The sequence below is a fragment of the Kogia breviceps genome, chromosome 12, assembly GCF_026419965.1.
Source record: "Kogia breviceps isolate mKogBre1 chromosome 12, mKogBre1 haplotype 1, whole genome shotgun sequence".
Classification (NCBI taxonomy): domain Eukaryota; kingdom Metazoa; phylum Chordata; class Mammalia; order Artiodactyla; family Physeteridae; genus Kogia; species Kogia breviceps.
The window spans coordinates 25,744,337-25,765,813 of NC_081321.1; the positions used below are offsets into that span (position 1 = coordinate 25,744,337).

At 38.8% G+C, this 21,477-nt stretch overlaps 1 protein-coding gene across 2 annotated transcripts; it reads left to right on the forward strand.

Moving 5' to 3' along the window:
* Positions 1–727: 727 nt before the first annotated feature.
* LOC131766490 (dol-P-Glc:Glc(2)Man(9)GlcNAc(2)-PP-Dol alpha-1,2-glucosyltransferase) lies at positions 728–14,721 on the forward strand. Of its 2 annotated transcripts, none has more exons than XM_067009059.1 (3): positions 728–1,030; positions 2,236–2,433; positions 14,672–14,721. In XM_067009059.1, the coding sequence occupies exons 1-3, from the start codon at positions 731–733 to the stop codon at positions 14,675–14,677; spliced, it is 504 nt and encodes a 167-aa protein (XP_066865160.1). In that variant the 5' UTR covers positions 728–730; the 3' UTR covers positions 14,678–14,721. The 2 variants fall into 2 exon arrangements, with proteins under 2 accessions (XP_066865160.1, XP_058936861.1); XM_059080878.2 differs by lacking the exon at positions 14,672–14,721 and adding an exon at positions 4,093–7,438.
* Positions 14,722–21,477: the final 6,756 nt, after the last annotated feature.

The window sequence follows — 21,477 nt, forward strand, 5'->3', positions numbered from 1 at the left end:
AACAGAACGCTGCAATAGAGATGTTAAGAACAATCAAACTTACAGGCACAAAGACGCCTTCCTTAACTAAAACACCCCAATTTCTAAAATTGCTTTCCCCAGCTCCCGTAGAGTACTGTGATCTGCCTATCCGAATGCACTATGAGTGATGATGTAAATAAATCCTCGTTCAGAGTACCGACATTTTGAAAGAGCTCTCTTTTAATCTAAAAATGACTTAGTAAAGTTCATTCAGCAGTAAAGGGTCTCTCTGGACCTTCAAGTTTTAATCTGAAACTCCCACAACCAACGATCCCCCTCCCACCCTCCAAAGTTGATGAAATCAAATGCTTTGGAACTGAATGTTTTAGTAATTCAGATCACTTGAGAGGAAAAAAAAAATAACCTGGGCCGGAGAATGTGAAAATTTTTAGAGCTTGGGAATTGCAAACGTGCGGGAAATGCCGCCACCTTCTGGTGAGAAATGGGAACAGCAGGAAAAAAGCTAACAAAGACCTTCAGGATAAGCAGCTGCTTTCATTTCAAAGCTACAAGCTGCGCAACTCCAGCGCCCTCAGATCCCCCGAGGTCTGCCCCTTCCGGCTGCTCTGACCACTCAGTGCGCCCTGCGCAACGTGATTGACAGGGCAACGGTCTGGTGCGTTACCTAAACTCCTCGCTCGGAAAACAGTGACCCGACCCTTCCGGAAGCTCAGGGTCCTCTCTTCCCAGCATCCTTTGCCTTCCGGCTATGCTCAGTTCCCTCCGGCCAGTCCCTCCTTGCGCGCCCATTTCGAGCCCGAATGTCAAGCTCGACTCTGGGGACCTGAGAATCCCGCACATATTTTCCAGGACTACATTCTTGGCTATGCGGGCAGGAATGGCGCAGCTGGAGGGTTACTATTTCTCGGCAGCCCTGAGCTGTACCTTTTTAGTGTCCTGCCTCCTTTTCTCTGCTTTCAGCCGGGCGCTGCGAGAGCCCTACATGGACGAGATCTTCCACCTGCCGCAGGCACAGCGCTACTGTGAGGGCCATTTCTCCCTCTCGCAGGTGGGGTCCCCAACCTGTCTGCACCCTCGAACAGGCTAGAAAGGGGAGAGCTGGCCCCAGTTCTAATTTCTCCTCCCTTTATTCTTAGCTCCCTCCACTCCAAACAGGAAAGGAACTGGGCAATCTTTTGTTCCTGTCTCTGAGATCTGTAAAATATTTGCTAAATGAATGAATAAACAGCATGTCTGTCTCCTAGCAAGAAAAGCTCTGGGAGATTAACTAATGGGGAACTGAGTTACTGCCCCTCTTTTTGGCTAATGAGAAAAGCTATCCTAGTTTTTCTTTGCCAATCCCGGGATTAGAGGCATTGGATTGCTCCTAGGAAATGCCAGAAAATTTCACTTTAGCTCACCTGTCAAGCATCTCACTGTGTATTTTGGGAGTCGGATAGGAGGGGGAGGGGGGAATCTTCAGCTACTAAGAAGTGACAAGTTACATTAATTCCATCCTTGGTGTTTTTAGCAACCTTCTGTTAACTGGATAAACTGGCAACCAGTGAAGTGCCAGCATGTTTGAGTATATATTTGGCTACATAGTTGTGTAGATATGGATACAAAAACAGACATTTTATCCTTCTCTTCTGGTGAAGTCATTGTAGAGTAGTGGTTAGAAATATAAAGTCTATAGTTAGAGAAAGACCTGATTTTAAATCTTGGCACTGCTATTTACTAGTCATGTCGCTAGGAAATTTTCTGAGTTTCAGGTTACTCATCTGAAAATGACAGTAAAATAGTGTCTACTATAGGGCTTGTTGCAGGATCATATACAGAGGATTTGGCACAATTCATGGCTCTCTACACTGTAGTTGTCATTATGGATCCTGTGCTTTAATCTCTTTAAGCATTTTTTTCTCCAAATCCATCCGAGTTCGAGTTCCAGCGGATGATTCCAGGCTTTTTTAAAACTGGAGCATTTGCAATTCAATCACCAAATTACAGGCCCTCCAAAGAGTATATCTTGGAAAACAGAAACTGAGTTTAAGTTGTTGTCTACTGGTTGCTTGTACCTTAACAGTCAGAAAGCAGGTACAGGGACAAAACATAAGATAAACTTTTCTTTAGAGGAGGCATCTGATTTGCTCATTTAACTGTGACTTAGGATAACTTCCCCAAATGCCTGATTATTGGTAAAGATGACATCTCTGTGTCAGTCCTATCAGTATTACCTCTTGCTTTTGCTTCATTGTTGACCTTTTTTTTTTTAAGTGGGACCCCATGATTACTACATTACCTGGCTTATACCTGCTGTCAGTTGGAGTGGTCAAACCTGCGAGTTGGATCTTTGGATGGTCGGAACATGTTGTCTGCTCCATTGGAATGCTCAGATTTGTTAATCTTCTTTTCAGTGTTGGCAACTTCTATTTACTATATTTGCTTCTCCGCAAGGTGCAACCCAGGCATAAGGTTTGTTTTCAAAATAATTTTTTATATTTAAGTTTATGTACAGTCAATTCCACAATTATGGTGAATTTGTTTTATGAAATTTGGTGAAAATGTATTTAATATTTAATATTTGTGTATCTTTTGTAAAGATAAAGCAAGTCCCTTACCCCCATTTTAGAAGATATTTGTGTTTAAATACTTGAATTACTCTATTTATAAAATCTGTAAATGTTCATGAATTAAACCAGTTCAGTAAATATCTCAATATGCTAAGCACTGAGATTACAGAGGTAAATGACACAGTCTTTATCTTATGAAACTTATATCTTTATTAGGGGAAACAGACGTTACCAAGCAATTTTTTATGATTTAAGAATGCAGACCTTGGAGGTGGATTACCTGGGTTTGAATTCTATCCACTTATTAATTGTGTTACTTTGCAGGTTACCCCTTAGTGATTCCTTGTTTTTGTCTGTTAAATGGGAAAAAATAGAGACTCTACCTCATAGGACTGTTCTGAAGAGTAGAAGAGCTTAATAAATGGAAGGTGCTTAGAATATTGCCTGGTATATAGTAAGGAATCAATAAATATTAATTATAATAGTTACTTTCAGCTTAAAGAGATGATTTCAATAGTGTAAATTATAAGAGAGCAATAGCTATAAAACGCTATGAGGATACAGAGAAGGAGCAGAGGAGCACTTGTTGCACCCTGACTGGGAGGAAGAGGTGTGGGTGGCATTGGGTAAGGCTTCACAGAGAAGATGGTACCTGAGCTGAATCTTGATGACAGATAGGACTGTAGGATGGGAATGAATCCTGACAGGATTAATAGCATAAGCAAAAGTAGAAAGGCATTGAACAACAAGATGCAGGGAATTGCTATTTGGAATGATAAGATTATAAAGTACAGGGTTGTGAGGCTGCAGAAGGCTGTAGAAGAAGGTAGGGGAGAAGTCACGAATATCTTTTTCTGTCATGGAAAGCATTTTAAACTTTATCTAATAGGCGATGGACAGCCCTTAATTTTAATCAAGGTAATGGCATGGTCTGGCTTGGTGATTTAGATTAACTGGATGATAGAATTCAAGAAGATAAGAATACTTTCAAATTCTGCCTGAGACTATCAGCCCAAAAGAAGATGTTTACAACTTTAGACTAGGCCCACTATTTTCAGGAAGATCCCTGTGATTTCATCATAAAATAGTAAGATCATTGTGTGTGGTGATATAAATGTTATATACATATTTATATTCTCTCTAGTGCAAAGTTATGAAGGGATATCTTTAAAAGAAATCGGTGATGATGGCTAAGTGAATGATTATGGAAGGCACGAAGATAAGCTCACTGAAATGGAACCACCTGCACTGTGTCCCATTTGTCTCTGTGTTCCCCATAGAACTGAGGTCATTGTCTTGCACACAATAATTCCTTAACTATTTGTTGAATGATTCAAAGTATTTTAGGCTTTGACACACACATGTGTTGTCTTACTGGTTTCCAAACTGCTAGGTGTAACTAAAAAGTATCAGAAAGTGCCCTTTTTGCAAAGCCAGAAATAACATTAATGTTGAATAATTTTTCTAAATAAGACTCAGGCAGTTTTTTGTTTTTTAGTTCATTAGCTCAGCAGAAACAGCCTATTTGTTTTATTGTGAACTGTGTTTTCTCTTCTTGTAGGCTGCCTCAAGTATCCAGAGAATCTTGTCAACATTAACATTAGCAGTATTTCCCACACTCTATTTTTTTAACTTCCTTTATTATACAGAAGCAGGATCCATGTTTTTTACTCTTTTTGCCTACTTGATGTGTCTTTATGGAAATCATAAAACTTCAGCCTTGCTTGGATTTTGTGGCTTCATGTTTCGTCAGACAAATATCATCTGGACTATCTTCTGCGCAGGAAATGTCATTGCACAAAAGTTGACTGAAGCTTGGAAAACCGAGCTACAAAAGAAGAAAGAAGAGAGGCTTCCCTCTATTAAAGGACCATTTTCAGAATTCAGGAAAATTCTTCAGTTCCTTTTGGCTTATTCCATGTCCTTTAAGAACTTGAGTATGCTTTTCCTTTTGACTTGGCCCTACGTCCTTCTAATGTTTCTGTTTTGTGCTTTTGTGGTAGTTAATGGTGGAATTGTTATTGGTGACCGGAGTAGTCATGAAGCCTGCCTACACTTTCCTCAGCTATTCTACTTTTTCTCTTTTACTCTCTTTTTTTCCTTTCCTCACCTACTGTCTCTTAAGAAAATCAGGTCTTTTCTTTGCTTAGTTTGGAAACGGAGAATTCAGTTTTTTGTGATTACTTTAGTCTCCATAGTTTTAGTTTGGAAATTTACTTATGCTCATAAATACTTGCTAGCAGATAATAGACATTATACATTCTATGTGTGGAAAAGAGTTTTTCAAAGATATGAGATTGTGAAATATTTGTTAGTTCCAGTTTATATATTTGCCGGTTGGAGTATCGCTGACTCATTGAAATCAAAGTCGATATTCTGGAATTTAATGTTTTTCATATGCTTATTCACTGTTATAGTACCTCAGAAACTGCTAGAATTTCGTTACTTCATTTTACCCTATGTTATTTATAGGCTTAACATACCTCTGCCACCTACATCCAGACTTGTTTGTGAGCTGGGTTGCTATGCAGTCGTGAATTTCCTAACTTTTTATATCTTTCTGAATAAGACTTTTCAGTGGCCGAATAGTCAGGACATTCAGAGGTTTATGTGGTAATATCAGAAATATCTTGAACTCTAAAAATAGACTTATTATTTAGACTATTTCCGTAATGAAAACTAAGTAGAAATTTTGAAATTTCTTTTAGGCACCATGGTGATCCGCAGATCACATCAGATTTTTTGTGCTTTAAATATCAGAAATATGTATTTTAAATATATATATGTGAAATATGTATGTATATATGTGTGTATATATGTATATATATACATATATATACATATATACATATATATATATATATATATATATATATGACCCAAGGAAGTTAAATGGTAAAGAACTGAGAAAAGTTTAAGACTTGCTCCAAAAGCCTGAATAAGGATGGGAAAGTAAAATTATTCATAGCTATCTCATGATATTTCTTTGATACTGTTGGCCACTCAAAAATCTTGGAAACTTTTTTGTATACAAGTTTATTTATTAATTCTCTTCAGAAAAAGTAGCAAAGTCTTTGGAAAATATTTACAAATGATTAGGTAATATTATTGATTGAAAAGTTGTTTAACATTTTAGTAAATATAATTTCAATCATAAGGTAAAATAGACTCACATAGATAGTAAATGTTATAAAATAGAGGCTCTTCTGTGTTTATCTAGGAATCAAGTTGTTGATTTTTGTTAAAAATCTAGAAATGATGAAGTCTTTTCACTGCTCCTAATATGAAATATATCATGGGCAAAGATAACTTGTGTTGATGACAATACCTTTTAAAAGGGGTTTTCTTTCTGAAATACACTACTCTATCAGTTAACTTTGGCTGCCGTAACAAATTACCACAAATCTGGTGGCTTAAAAAAAATTTCAGAATTCTGGAGGCTAGAAGCCTAAAATTAAGATGTCTGCAGTGTTAGTTGCTTTTGGAGGCTGTAAAAGAGAATCCATTCCATGCTTCTCTCCTACCTTCTGCAGTCCATGGTGTTCCTTGGTTTATAGATGTATCACTTCAGTGTCTGCCTTTGTCTTCACATGGACTTCCTCTCATCTTCTTTCTCTTGTATACAAGGACAATGTTTGTGGATTTAGGGCCCACCCTTATCCAGGATAATTGCGTGTCCAGATCTTTAACTTAATTATGTCTACAAAGACTCTTTTTCCATATAAGGTCATATTTACAGGTTCCAAGTTGACCTATCTTTTTGTGGGGCACTTTTTAACCCGCCAAAGTTACCAAAGGAGATTTTACAATAAATTTCATAAAACTTGTAGGAAATAACTTTTTGCTGAAATACTTTAAATACAATTGCATCTTTTCAGAGAGGATTAAAAACAAGTGACTTGCAGGGTCACATAATTATAAAACTAAAAGTAACTGGTATTTGATTCCATTATCCAAAAAACGTTAGAATTTAAAGGAAGTTTAGAAATTATTTGATCTAGTCTTATTTTGTAGATTAGGGAACAAATGCTTGGTAGGATTTGGGGGGATTAATTTTGGATTCTGTGTCTGCTATTTGGAGTGCATTCATTGGGTTGTCATTCCCTTACAGAGGAGTATTATTTGGATATGCTAACGTTGACATGCAAACTTAGAACTGTGACTAGAATTCATTTTTCAATGCTATTTTACATTTGTAAACTTTTCAATAACTGTGTGAACTGTCTTAAGTGTTGGATTATGCTTTCTCTGGGTTTTAAATAATGAGTGGATTTGGAAGGTACTGTTCATTTGCAAATATAAAATTATGCACAGGTAAAAATACAAGTGTAGTCTTGAGTAATAAATGCAAAGTCTTTGGTTGTACACACTCTTTGGGGCCAAGCTGTACTCTATTTAGTGCCTAGAAAGTAGATTGACTCTTTAGTTATAACAGTGACTGTAGGACAAATGTTTTTACAGAAATTTTTTTTTAATTAGGCAAGAAAGCACAATCATTTAAATAATCATTTTATAATGGAGATATGAAGTCAAAATTCTTCCCAAAATGTGCAATTTAGGAAAAACATATTTCTTATACCATTGGTGCAAGGCTTTTGTTTTTTAGGCATATTTCTGAGACAAAAAAACCCTTTTTCTCTCTAGTCTGGCAAGAAGGAGGAAACTATTCTACTCCATTTATTAAAGGAATCATTATTCTAATTCATTTTTAAATGTTGAGTCCCTGCCCTTTTAAGAGATCTTTTGGAATGCTGTGAATTAAAAGGTGCTCTACAGAGCTGCTTTTAGAAACATCCGGAAGTTATATGTGTTTTGAATATTTTTCAAGAGTTACCAAATACATATGTTTGATAGTATTTTTTTAAAAATTAGACTTAACTGAATTTCTTGATTAGAAGGTAATTCTTAAAAAAAAAAAAAAAAAAAGACCCAAGTATTGATAAGATAGAGACCCTGTGGGGCCTTGCAGTTATTGTTATTAAAGTCTGTAAATGGGGTTATTTTAAAGAATATCATAAAAAGATTTGGTCCATAAGTTTTTTAGGCCCAGTAATACATCTTTTTGAACTTTTTCTACTGTATATGAAATTCTGTAGATACAGAGTATTATCTTTATATAGCATTAGGAAGGTTCCAGTGTGTTGTGTTTCCTCACATATTATTTATATTTTCTTTTAGTGGATACCTAGAAATCTTTTCTAATGCATCTATGTATGTAAATTATTTGGAAATATTGATACAGTCATTCCTCATTTTAAGCATAGCATGTCATTTTGGCAAGAGAAATTATGTTAGCTTTGTGGTCTCTTCCTCCTTCTTCTTAAAGTTATTTCAGGAATGTGCTTAGCCTGTCACAACGTACCTAAATAAAAATGGCTTAATTCCGTTTATTTCTAATAAATAAATAATGTAGTGTATTTCTAGTTTAAATTCAACCGCCACTGGGCTTGACATTTTTTTTCTTTATAATTGTCTGACGACCAGGAAAGGAGAAGAAAAGAGATACTCAATTTTTATCTGTACCTTCTAAATAGTGGACTATTATTTTAGGCTCACTTTCAAGTAAATATTTCTATAAAGAAATCAATTCAAGTTCATTAGGTTAGAGAGCATTTATTATTTTAAAAATAATTAGAATTTCATTAAAAAGTAAAACAAGAAAGAAGCATCATGCAAATAATATGAATGTTTTTTTAAATGGAAATTTAAATATGACTTAGGAACCATGGACTAGAAAAAGCATACGAGTTCTGTATTTGATTGTGGTTTTGGAATTAATAAGGCAAGTGGTTTAATCTTTGGTCCTCCCTTCAAATGAGAATACTATTTGTCTTAAGTCAGTGCCGTCTAGCCTTATTTCAAAAAGAATTCAACCCCTGCTGTATATCCATAAAGTTCATAAATATGTCATATAATAAATATTGAGTAAGTGTATGCTGAATGAAGTTATTTTAGTATGGAATGAAGTGAACATCCTAGAAGAAGTATATATAATCATAAACTAATTTCAGGAAATAAATCACGTATTTGATAATGAGACATTCTAACCCTTTTGTGCCTGAGTTTCCTGACTTAGTCTTTTTTTTTTTTTTTTTTTTGCGTTAGGCGGGCCTCTCACTGTTGCGGCCTCTCCCATTGCGGAGCACAGGCTCTGGACGCGCAGGCTCAGCGGCCATGGCTCACGGGCCTAGCCGCTCCGTGGCATGTGGGATCTTCCCGGACGGGGGCACGAACCCGTGTCCCCTGCATCGGCAGGCGGACTCTCAACCACTGCGCCACCAGGGAAGCCCTCCTGACCTAGTTTTAAAATTTTTAATTTACTCTAGTGTTTAGTACTTACACACGTATTTAGTTGAAAATATGTGTTGTTTTTATAATAGGATGTGATTTCAAAGCTATTGCTGTTTATTTAAAATAAGAAAAAATTGGGCTTCCCTGGTGGCGCAGTGGTTGAGAGTCCGCCTGCCGATGCAGGAGACACGGGTTCGTGCCCTGGTCCGGGAGGATCCCACATGCCGCGGAGCACCTGGGCCCGTGAGCCATGGCCGCTGGGCCTGCGCGTCCGGAGCCTGTGCTCTGCAACGGGAGAGGCCACAACAGTGAGAGGCCCGCATACCGCAAAAAAAAATAAATAAATAAATAAAAAATAAAATAAGAAAAATAAGTTACTATCGACCATTATAATAGCAGCAGAATTCTTCATCATTATCAAACTTTTAAGGGCAAAGAGATTTCAACGAATTATGAATAGTTTATGTTGTTTTACTTAAGCTGCATTTTGCTACTTAGGGATAATTGTTATTTAGGGTACTTTTTAATGTATTTAAATGTTGACAACAAGACAACATTTCCAATATACTAAAACCTGTATAGCTGAGAAAATTATAAAAAATGGATAAATGGAGGATATATTTGTTAACACGTAGTCCTAAGTCCAACACTAAATTCTTTACTATTTGGAAATTATTTCTAGGATAAGAAATTTTGTCACAGTGAAGTAATCTAAAATATCATTATATTGTGCTTTTAAAAAAATGAGCATCTGATGAATTTAATATTACTTTAATTTGAACTCTGCACCACCATCAGACCAATAGAGATACTGTATTTTTATGATGAGAAAAATATTACACATTGCATTGATTTTTCACTGAAACTTAAGTCATTTCAGTTCAGTTGAACAATATATGTGTGTGTATGGAATATGCAAAATGAAGAAGAGGGAGGAAAAATTAATAATAATTGCTATTATTTATTGAGCACCTATAGTGTGCTAGGCATTATACTGGCGGATTTACAAATACTGTCTCATTTGATCTTATTTATATGAGGCAGATGTTGATTTCTGTTTGACTGCTGGAGAAACTGAAAGTCAAGCACATCAGGTAACTTGCATCAGTCAACTACTAAAGAACATAGATTGGTCTGACTTCCGAGCCTGTGAGTTTTTGGCTGCTACTCTGCCTCACCATGAAAGTTTTTCCTTAAGAGAAGTAGAATATGGAGAGAGAGGTGGTAATCTGTCCTTGCTCTGCATTAGCCAGACCATTCATGGCATATTATTTTTTATATTGGATGCAGTCATTTTTAGAAATGATAGAACTGTTTAAAGGAGCATGAACAGATGATGAGTGTTTATAGTTCTGTTGAAGAGAAATAGCTAAAAGAATATATAGGATGTTTAACTTGGAAGAGCAGAGATCCCATAACTTCGTAAGATCTCATAGTTGAGGAATAATTCTTTGGAAGGATAGGACTATTCACACCTGTACATCAAAGGCCAACAGATTTCAACTCATGAAAAACATACATTTTCTAATTGTTTAGTCTCTGCAGGGGAACGGACCCAGAAAAAAGGAAGTTTACCTATACTCTCTGGAGCCAAGATTCTGTTTATCAAGGATGCTTCAGAAGAGATTCAGATAGCAAGTAGGTTGAATAAAATGGCTTTTTAAGATAACTTACAATGTGATTTGAAGTTCCTAAGTTTTTTATGGCTAATATTTTCTGCATTAATTGCTAAGTCATGGTGTAGTCTGGTGGCTTGTATTACAGGTGACTGACATTTTAAATTTCTGAGAAAAACCTACTTTTAACTCTTCACTTGTTTTAGAAACAAATTCGAGATACAGACTTAGTAGGAGGTATTTTAGCTATAGTGCTGGACAGTACTGCTATTAAAATAATTTATTTTCTATTTTGAAATCCCCGTTACATTCGTGAAGAGAATGTGCTTTTATTTGAAAAGGCTTTTCTCCTTACAAATAAGTAGGGCAAGCACCATCTGTAAGATTTTTTAATGCAGTATCCACTAGGTGGTGATACTGTGCTACATTTCCAGGTGTTTTTGTACTTAAACTTACTGTCTGAGTTAATTTTTCTCTATAGTTTTAAGTTTGGTCCACAAAGTGTTTTATAGCATCCATGTCTGTTTATTAAAATATCTTTTAAAATGTTTCCTGAATTGTATGAAGCTAAGGTAAATGTTTAAAAAGTCATTTTTGTGTTTTGTACTCATATATTTGGTGATTTAACCTAATATATCTTCCAATATGACATTCTTTTCTTCATATGGCATAGTCAAGATCTCTTCCCATAAGCAGTGAATGATGGTGATGACAAATTTGAAAACTCATATACATTGTATCAGTCACTGTTTTAAGTGCTTTACCCATATTATCTTATTTCTGCCTCATAACAACTGTGTGGATCAGTACTGTTGTTAATATCCCCACTGTACACATTAGGAAACTGAGTAGAGTTTTAAGTATTTTGTCCAAGTTCACAAAATAACTGGCTGAGCTGGGATTCAAACCTAGGCAAGCCGACTCCAGAATCCATGTTAATTACTATCAATTGGTGGGGGGATGTAGGGGACGGGAGGAAGGGCACAAAGTCTGCCTTCAAATGTGTAGCATTTTAGAAAGAGACGTAATCATGGAGAATGTGGTTATACTTTATAGATCGGGAAAATGAAGTCTACGTTACTTTTGGCTCTTCCAGAGGCAGATAATCTTCCATCTGTTATGGTGTCTTCCATTTCTGTTTTTGATGGTGCTTCAAAGTGATATGTATGTGTATTAGTGAATTTAATGGAGAAAAAAGAAAACAACTCAGGATTGGCGTCCTTAGCCATATTAATTTACATTGAAGTAAAGATCTTTGTTTTAATCGTCATGATTCCAGCAACCAAATGGGGGAACATAGTTGTTTGAAAATTGATACTTAGTTTCTCCAAGGAGACTCCTATTTGGAAGCAAACTGTTGGTTAAACATGGCATACTGTGGAATTTTTCAAAACAATTTGACTGGAAAAGTTTGATCTTTAAAAAAAATCTATAAATATATATTCTAGATGCTTTTAAGGTTTGTTTTTGTCAGATACCATTCTGTAAATATTTTTTACTTCTAAAATTATGTTGTGGTTCATGTCATTTGAAACTGATTTTTAAGTAATCCTGTTCTTTATAAGAATGGAAGGTAGACCTTTTAAAAAAGTTTGTTCAAATATAGTTTCATTTTGTTTGTAAATAAATTCATGTTTTATAATATTTTGTAACTTATTATGTCTGTTTAACACATTCTCTCTTTTTTTTTTTTTTTTTTTTTTTTTTTTTTTTTGCGGTACGTGGGCCTCTCACTGTTGTGGCCTCTCCCGTTGCGGAGCACAGGCTCCGGACGCGCAGGCTCAGCGGCCATGGCTCACGGGCCCAGTCGCTCCGTGGCATGTGGGATCTTCCCGGACCAGGGCACGAACCCGCGTCCCCTGCATCGGCAGGCGGACTCCCAACCACTGCGCCACCAGGGAAGCCCCTAACACATTCTCTTATTCTAGACTGGGTGCCAGTGGCTTTTTTCTTTCATTCACTCTGTGCTAGTAGCCATTTTACCCTGTCTACCATCTACCAATTCTACACTTTATCAGTCTTTTTTTTGGTTTTAATTGTATTGGTGTATACTTGATTTACCATGTTGTGTTAGTTTCAGGTGTACAGCAAAATGATTCAGTTATACATATATTCATTCTTTTTTAGATTCTTTTCACAATTTATAAGTTTTCTTGAAATAATAGAACTGAATTATATATGTGTGTATGTGTGTGTATGTGTGTGGTACGCGGGCCTCTCACTGCTGTGGCCTCTCCCGTTGCGGAGCACAGGCTCCAGACGCACAGGCTCAGCGGCCATGGCCCACGGGCCCAGCCGCTCCGCGACATGTGGGATCTTCCCAGACCGGGGCACGAACCCGTGTCCCCTGCATCGGCAGGCGGACTCCCAACCACTGCGCCACCAGGGAAGCCCTGAATAATATTTTTAAGTATCTATAATAAGTGCCCATCATTAACCTGGATGACTATCTTCATTTTATTCTAATAATAGTGGAAGGCAGTTAAATTACTGGCTGATCATCTTGAAAATGTGGAGGCATGTGTTTCTTCTAGTCCAGGTCTGTAGAAAGCTCAAAGTGTTTGCCAAACACTTTTAACTTGGCAGGACTGAAATCCCAAATTTTGATCCCTTCTGTTAAGGAGAAGAGATCCCTGCTCTGTTTTCAGGCTTCCAGCTCTTGCTTTCCACTGGGCTTCTTGGAGTTTCCACTGCTTATATGCATCTCAGAGATCAGCCAAGGACTTACACACAGATTTGGGAGTTTCTTCTCTTTGACTCCCTCCTTCTTGGGATTTACCTTCTTAATTTATAACTACTCTAACAGCCCTAAACTCCATTCTCTCGCACCTCAAGTCAATGATATTGCAATTTTCTGACTAGGGTGTGTCCTCAGGGGAAAAGTCATTATAAATGTGGATCACATGCAGTGAGATCTTTCAATGATCAAATCCTGTCCAGTTCTTGACTCCTTTTGTTCATTCTTCAGTGCCTTTAAATAGATTTTTTTTTCTTTTTAAGTTAAACAATCTGTGGAACAGTTAATATGATAAAAATTCCTCTGCCATTACCTGCCTAGGAATCATCTTGATTATAGTTGTAGAGTCTCTCTGTTTATGTATAGGAAGTTGAGGTGGTTACTTTTGAAGAGCTAAAAAAGCGTTCCTAACATTAGTTTAGATGGGGGCAGTACGTTTTTAGAATATTGACTTCTAATATGGTCCTCTAATATAGTAAATCTTAGAATTTGTAATTAAATCCAATGGCCTTTTAAGGGTCTCTTACGTGAAAATGTTATCAAGAAATACAAAAGAAACAGACTTCCAGGCAAGAAGAGCTCAACTTCCAATTGAGAAGGCTTTGGAAAGAAAAGCTTTCCCATGTCAAGTGGAATGATGGATGGTTGCTCTGTGTTCAACGGCCAAATAGGAAGGAATGGCCTGTCAGATTGCATGGAAAGGCTGGTTTCCCTTTTAGGAAATGAAAGTGTTTATCACAAGATTGATGAGAGCACAGGGTTGTTTCCATGTCTGGAACTTAACCCAAGGACCTGAAGCAGGTCGTGGTTTACTTCACAGACTAAAACCACTAGAGCTGGGGTAGGCTACGTTGAGTCTTTTTTCAAGAATGAGTCGCTAACGGAGAGTAGTAGCAAAATCCTCATTAAAATGGATAAGGAAGATGTGGCACATATATACAATGGAATATTACTCAGCCATAAAAAGAAAGGAAATTGAGTTATTTGTAGTGAGGTGGATGGACCTAGAGTCTGTCATACAGAGTGAAGTAAGTCAGAAAGAGAAAAACAAATATCGTATGCTAACACATATATATGGAATCTAAGGAAAAAAATGGTCATGAAGAACCTAGGAGTAAGACGGGAATAAAGACACAGACCTACTAGAGAATGGACTTGAGGATATGGGGAGGGGGAAGGGTAAACTGACAGAGTGAGAGAGTGGCATGGACATATATACACTACCAAACGTAAAATAGATAGCTAGTGGGGGGCGGCTGCATAGCACAGGGAGATCAGCTCGGTGCTTTGTGACCACCTAGAGGGGTGGGATAGGGAGGATGGGAGGGAGATGCAAGAGGGAGGAAATATGGGGATATATGTATATGTATAGCTGATTCACTTTGTTATAAAGCAGAAACTAACACACAATTGTAAAACAATTATACTCCAATAAAGATGTTAAAAAAAAAGCTGCCCACAAAACACTGACGTTGCCCATCTTCTATTCACTGCAGGAATGATTTTGTGAAGAAAAGTGAGTTTATTTGAGAGAAACCAAGTGCTTGCAATTCTGTGCTAAGAGCTCATCGAACAACACTCTTAAGCTAATGTACAAATGAAACATGACCTGTAACCTCAAGGTAAGGTGCAGTATTTACCATCAACAAAGTTACGTGTGCAGCAGTGTCCATGTAGCATCAGGCAATGCAGTGCTTTAGATCTCGTATGCCTCTATGGACTCATAAGAGACTCGCATAGACACTAATTTCCCTGGAACAACACTATGTACTGTAAGTTACTTCTGTGGCTTCTGAGCAACATCAAGCGAAATAAACTCTTGGGATCAACTCTTTGTGTGCAGAATGAAGGGCCATGAACTGTTTTCTTCATAGATAACTCACTTTCTACAGCTCGATAACAGCCTCAGGAACCCAGTTCTAGCCAGTCTTACATTCAATGCGGGTTTACATCAGTGATGAAATCTAAGCTGCATCGAATAAAACAATGTGCCTATAATTAATTCTGGGAATTTTTACCTGATTTATCTATAACACAGTCAGAAACTAGACTTACGTCCAGCCTGAAAGAAAGTACAGATTTAACCTTAACACTGCTGGGCATTTGGAATATCCAAAGTCATCTAGGCCTACCTAGGGCATTGAGATGATTATGCAATTCAACAATGCAGAACTCCCAGCATCCAAAAGTTTTTTCATGGAAGGGCACTGTGTGTACCAAATGTCTCTTTCAGCTAGTCAGGAACTACAGGTAAATAGGCTGCGTGAACAGGCTTGAAATTGGGGACTACTGGAAACCAGTATTGTCCCCTTTGGAAAGCCAGTTAGTTGCTACCCAGAGTTGCCTGAAATGCACTGATGTTGTCCATCTTCTATTCACTGCAGGAATGCCTCTGTGAAGAAAAGTGTGTTTTCTCATAAGAAACAGGGTGGTCTCAATTCCTTGCTAGTAGCTCCTCCCAAAGCACACTTTAGCTAATGGGCAAACTAAACATGACCTCTACCCTCAAGGTAAGGTCCAGGTTTTCCAATCAGCAAAGTTTGGTGTGCAGCTGTTTCCATGAAGCCTGAGTCAACGGAGTGCTTTAGTTCTAGTATGCCTCTCAGGACTAAGGACTCTCACGTATTCACTAATTACCGTGGAAAAACATTGTGGACTGGAAGTCTCTTCTGCGGCTTTGCAGCAACGTCAAGTGAAATAGATTGTTGGGAACACCCGTATGTAGACTGAAGGACCATGAACTGCTTTCTTCGTTGGATACCTAGTGTTCCACAGCTTTATAACAGCCTCAAGAACACAGTTCTCGCCATTCCTTCCTACAATGTGGGTCTTCCACAGTGAGGAAAACTGAGCAGCACTGAAGAAAACACTGTACATACAATTCATTCTGGAAACTCATACCTAGTGTATCCCTAAGTCAGTTGGAAACTAGTCTTGAGGTCCAGCCTGAATTAGTGTACAGATTTACCCTTAACATTGCTAAGCATTTTGAGGATCCAAGCCACCTATGCTTACCTACGACATTGAGACAGTTACCACCAAATTCACCCCGTGCAGAACACTCTGGGTCCAAAAGTTTCTTCTTGGAAGGAAACAGTGTGTCCCAAGTGTCTCTTTTAGCTAGTCAAAAACTACAGGTAAATATGCTGGGTCATCCAGTTCGAAATTCACACCTGCTGGGAAAACCAGAGTTTTCCCCATTTGAGAGATAGATAGTTGCGGCCTCCAAGCTACCTGAAAAACGCTGAAGTTGCCCATCTTCTATTCAGTGCAAGAATGTCTCTATGAGGAAAAGTGAGTTTTCTTGTAAGAAACTGGGTGGCCTCAATTCCTTGCAAGTAGCTCCTCCCTCTGCACTCTTTAGCTAATGGGCAAACTAAACATGATCTAGCCTCAAGGTGAGGTCCAGTTATTCCCATCAGCAAAGTTTGGTGTGCAGCTGTTTCCATGAAGCCTTAGTCAATGGAGTGCTTTAACTCTAGTCTGCCTTTCAGGACATAGAAGACACTCTCTTATGCACTAATTTCCGTGGAAGGTCACTGTGTACCAGGAGTCACTTCTGGGGCTTCTGAGCATCACCAAGCGAAGTAGAAAGTTGGGGTCAACTCTTTATATGCAGAGAGAATGGCAATAAATGGTTTTCTTCAGTGGATAGCTGGATTTCTACAGTCATAAAACAGCCTAAGGAAAACACTTCAAGCCAGTCTTATTCACTGCAGGTCACCGTATGAGTGGAAATCTGAGCTGCACTGAAAAAATTCAGTGCACCTAAAAACTAATCTAGGAACTCATAGCTGACATCTATCACTACAAGCGAAAACTAGACTTGAGGTCTAGCCTGAAAAAAAGTACAGCTTACCATTAACATTGCTGAGCATTTGGAAGATCCAAAGTGCCCTCTGACTAACTAGGGCATTACGTGAGTAATGCAATTCACCACATGCAGAAGTCCCCGCATCAAATGTTTACTCAGGGAAGGGTGCAGTGTACCCCATGTGTCTCTTTTAGCTAGTCCAAAACTACAGTTAACTATGCTGTGTGATCCAGTTTAAAATGGGGAATGCTAGGAAAACCAGTATTTTCCCCATTTGACAGCTAGATAGTTGTAGCCTCCAAGCTGCCTGAAAAATACTGATGTTGCCCATCTTCTAATCTCTGCAGGAATGTCTCTGTGAAGAAAAGTGGCTATTCTCTTAAGAAACTAGTAGTCTCAATTCCTTGCTAGTAGTTCCTCCCACCACATTCTTTAGATAATGGGCAAAAAAATACATGACCTCTAGCTCAAGATAAGGTAAAGTTTTTCCCATCAGCAAAGTTTGGTGTGCAGCTGTTTCCATGAAACCTTAGGCAATGGAGTGCTTTAATTCTAGTCTGCCCCTCAGGACTCAAAAAAACACTTGCGTGTGCACTCACTTCCCTGGAAGAAGACTGTACCATGAGTCTTTTCTGTGCCTTCTGAGCAACCTCAAGCCCAGTAGAAAGTTGTGGTCAACTCTTTATTTGCAGACCAAAGGGCAAGTACTTGCTATGTTGGTTGGATAGCTCGCTTTCTACAGATTTAAAACAACCTCAGGAACTCAGTTCAAGTCAGTCTTACCTATACGGCAGGTCACCCTCTGTGCAGAATCTGAGCTGCATTGAAAACAACACTATGCCTAAAGTGAAACCTGCGTACTCATACCTAATGTCTCCCTACCGCAAGAGAAAACTAGACTTCAGATCCAGCCCGAAAAAAGTACAGTGATACGGTCAGTGTTGCTGGTTAACTAGAAGATCCAAAGTCACCTAGGACTAACTAGGGGTAATTACCGAGTTAGTGATTACCTAATTACCAGGAATTGCATTACCTGGGTAACGCAATTCAACACATGCAGAAATCCCTGACTCCAAAAATTTCATCACGGAAGAGTCCGGTGTGTCCCATGTGTCTATTTAGCTCTTCAGGAACTGCAGCCAACTATTCTGTGTGATCAACTTTGAAACTGGGGACAGTTGGGAAAACCCGGCATTTTTCCCACTTGAAAAAACTATATTGTTGCAGCTTAAAAGTTGCCTGAAAAACAATGAAGTTGCCCATGTTCTATACACTGCAAGAATGCCTCTGTGAGGAAAAGTGAGTTTTCTTGAACGAAACAAGTTGCTTGCAATTCCGTGCTGGGAGCTCATCCCACTGCACTCTTTAGCTAAGGTGCAAATTAAACATGATCTCCAGCCTCCAGGTAAGGTGCAGTTTTTACATCCACAGAGGTAAGTGGGCAGAAATTTCCATTAAGCCTGAGTCAATGGAGTACTTTAGCTCTAGTATGGCTCTCAGGACTCAGGCCTCTCGTGTATTCACTAATTTCCATGGAAGAACATTGAGAACCGGGAGTATCTTCTGTGGCTTTGGAGCAACATCAAGCAAAATAGATTGTTGGGAACAATACTTACGTAGATTGAAGGGCCATGAACTGTTTTCTTTGTTGAATACCTAGCATTCCACAGCTTTACAACAGCCTCAGGAACACAGTTCTCGCCATTCTTTCCTACAAAGTGGGTGTGCCACAGTGAGGTCACCTGAGCAGCACTGAACAAAACACTGTGCTTGCAATTCATTCTGGGAACTCATACCTGATGTATCTCTAACTCAATTGGAAAGTAGACTTCAGGTCCAGCCTTAACTAATGTACAGATTTACCCTTAGCACTACTAGTCATTTTGAGGATCCAAGTCACCTACACCAATGAAGGGCATGGAGACAGTTATCCAATCCATCCCATGCAAAACACCATTCATCCAAATGTTTCTTCTTGGAAGGGCATAGTGTGGCCCATGTGTCCCTTTTAACTAGTCAGAAACTACAGCTAAATATTCTGGGTGATCCAGTTTGAAATTGGCACCTGCAGGAAACTGAATTTTCCCCATTTGAAAGCTAGATAGTTGTGGCCTCCAAGCAACCTGAAAAACACTGAAGTTGCCCATCTTCTATACACTGAAAGAAAGCCTCTGTGAGGAAAAGTGAGTTCTCTCATAAGAAACTGGGTGGCCTCAATTCCTTGCTAGTAGATTCTCCCATTGCAATCTTTTGCTAATGGGCAAACTAAACGTGATCTAGCCTCAAGGTAAGGTCCAGTTTTTCCCATCAGCAAAGTTTGGTGTGCAGCTATTTCCATGAAGCCTTAGTTAATGGAGTGCTTTAACTCTAGTATGCCTTTCAGGACATAGAAGACACTCTCCTATGCACTAATTTCCGTGAAAGGTCACTGTGTACCAGGAGTCACTTCTGGGGCTTCTGAGCATCATCAAGCGAAGTAGAAAGTTAGGGTCAACTCTTTATATGCAGAGCAAAGGACAATGAACTCTTTTCTTGATTGGACAGCTCGCTTTCTACAGCCATAAAACAGCCTCAGGAAAACACTTCAGACCAGTTTTACATTCACTGCAGGTCATGGTCTGAGTGGAAATCTGAGCTGCACAGAAATAATTCAGTGTGCCTAAAAAGCAATCTAGGAACTCATTCCTGGCATCTATCACCTCAAGCAAAAACTAGACTTGAGGTCCAGCCCCCCAAAAAGTAGAGTTTACCGGTAAAATTGCTGGGTATTTGGAAGATCAACATAACCTCGGCCTAAATAGGGCATTACGTTGGTAATGCAATTCACCACATTCAGAAATCCCTGCATCAAATGTTTCTTCATGGGAGGGCTCAACGTGTCCCACATTTCTCTTTAGCTAGTCCAAAACTATGGTTAACTATGCTCTGTGATTCTATTTAAAATTGGGGTATGCTGGGAAAACCAGTATTTTCCCCATTTGACATCTAGATAGTTGTAGCTTCCAAGCTTCCTAAAAACACTGATGTTATCCAACCTCTGATCTCTGCAGGAATGCCTTTATGAAGACAGTGACTATACTCGTAAGGAGCCAGGTGGTCTCAATTCCTTGTTAGTAGCCCTTCTCACTGCACTCTTTAGCTAATGGGGAAAGTAAATGTGACCTCTAACTCAAAGTAAGGTCCAGTTTTTCCCATCAGCAAAGTTTGCTGTGCGGCTGTTTCCATGATGCCTTAGTCAGTGCAGTGCTTTAATGCTAGTATGCCTTTTAGGACTCAACAAAATCACTTGTGGATGCAATAATTTCCCTGGGAGAAGACTGTGTATTTGAGTCTTTTTTGTGGTCTCTGAGCCACATCAAGCACATTAGAAAGTTGTGGTCAACTCTTTATATGCAGACTGAAGGACAAGGATTTGCTATCTTCGTTGGATAGCTCTCTTTCCTCATATTTAAAACAGCCTCAGGAACACAGTTCAAGCCAGTCTTATCTTCATTGCAGCTCACCCTCTGTGCAGAATCTGAGCTACATTGAAGAAAATCACTATGCCAAAATGTAATCTGCGTACTCATACCTGACATCTATCTACCACAAGTGAAAACAAGACTTCAGGTCCAGTCCAAAAAAACCTACAGTAGTACTGTTAATATTACAGGTCAACTAGAAGATCCAAAGTCACTTAGGCCTAACTAGGGCATTATCTGGGTGATGCAACTCTCCACATGCAGAAATCCCTGCATCCAAATGTTTCTTCATTGAAAGGCCCAGTGGGTCCATGTGTCTATTTAGCTAGTCAGAAACTGCAGCCAACTATGTTGTGTGATCATGTTTGAAACTGAGGAGTGCTGGGAAAATCTGGCATTTTCCCCATTTGAAAGCTACATTGTTGCCGCTTCCAAGCTGCCTGAGAAACACACTACCCATCTGCTCTTTACTCCACAAATGCCACTGTGAGGAACAGTGATTTTTCACAAAAGAAACCAGATGCTTGCAATTCCTTTCTGGGAGCTCACCCCACAGCATTGTGTAGCTAAAATGCCAACTAAATGTGACCTCTAGTCTCGAGGTAAGGTGCACGTTAACCCATCACCAAAGACAGGGGTGCAGCAGTCTCCAGGAAGCCTTAGTCAATGGACGGCTTTAGCTCTAGTACCCCTCACAGTGCTCAGGACACTCGTGTGTGCACTTTGTTTAGTTCAAGTACACTGTGTACCAAAAGCCTTCTGAGCACTATCAAGGGAAACACAGCCCTAGGAACAACCCTTGCTATGCAGTTTGAAGGGCCAGGAACTGCTTGCTTCCTTGGATATCTAGTGATCCACAGCTTTCAAACAGCCTCAGGAAGGTGGTTCTAGAAAGGGTTTCTTTCAATGCAGGTCTGCCAAAGTGAGGAAACCTAGGCTGCACTGAAAAAAATCACAGGGCCTCCAATTCATTTTGGGGACTCGTGCCCAACGTCTCTCTAATTGAAGCAGAAACTAGATTTTAGGT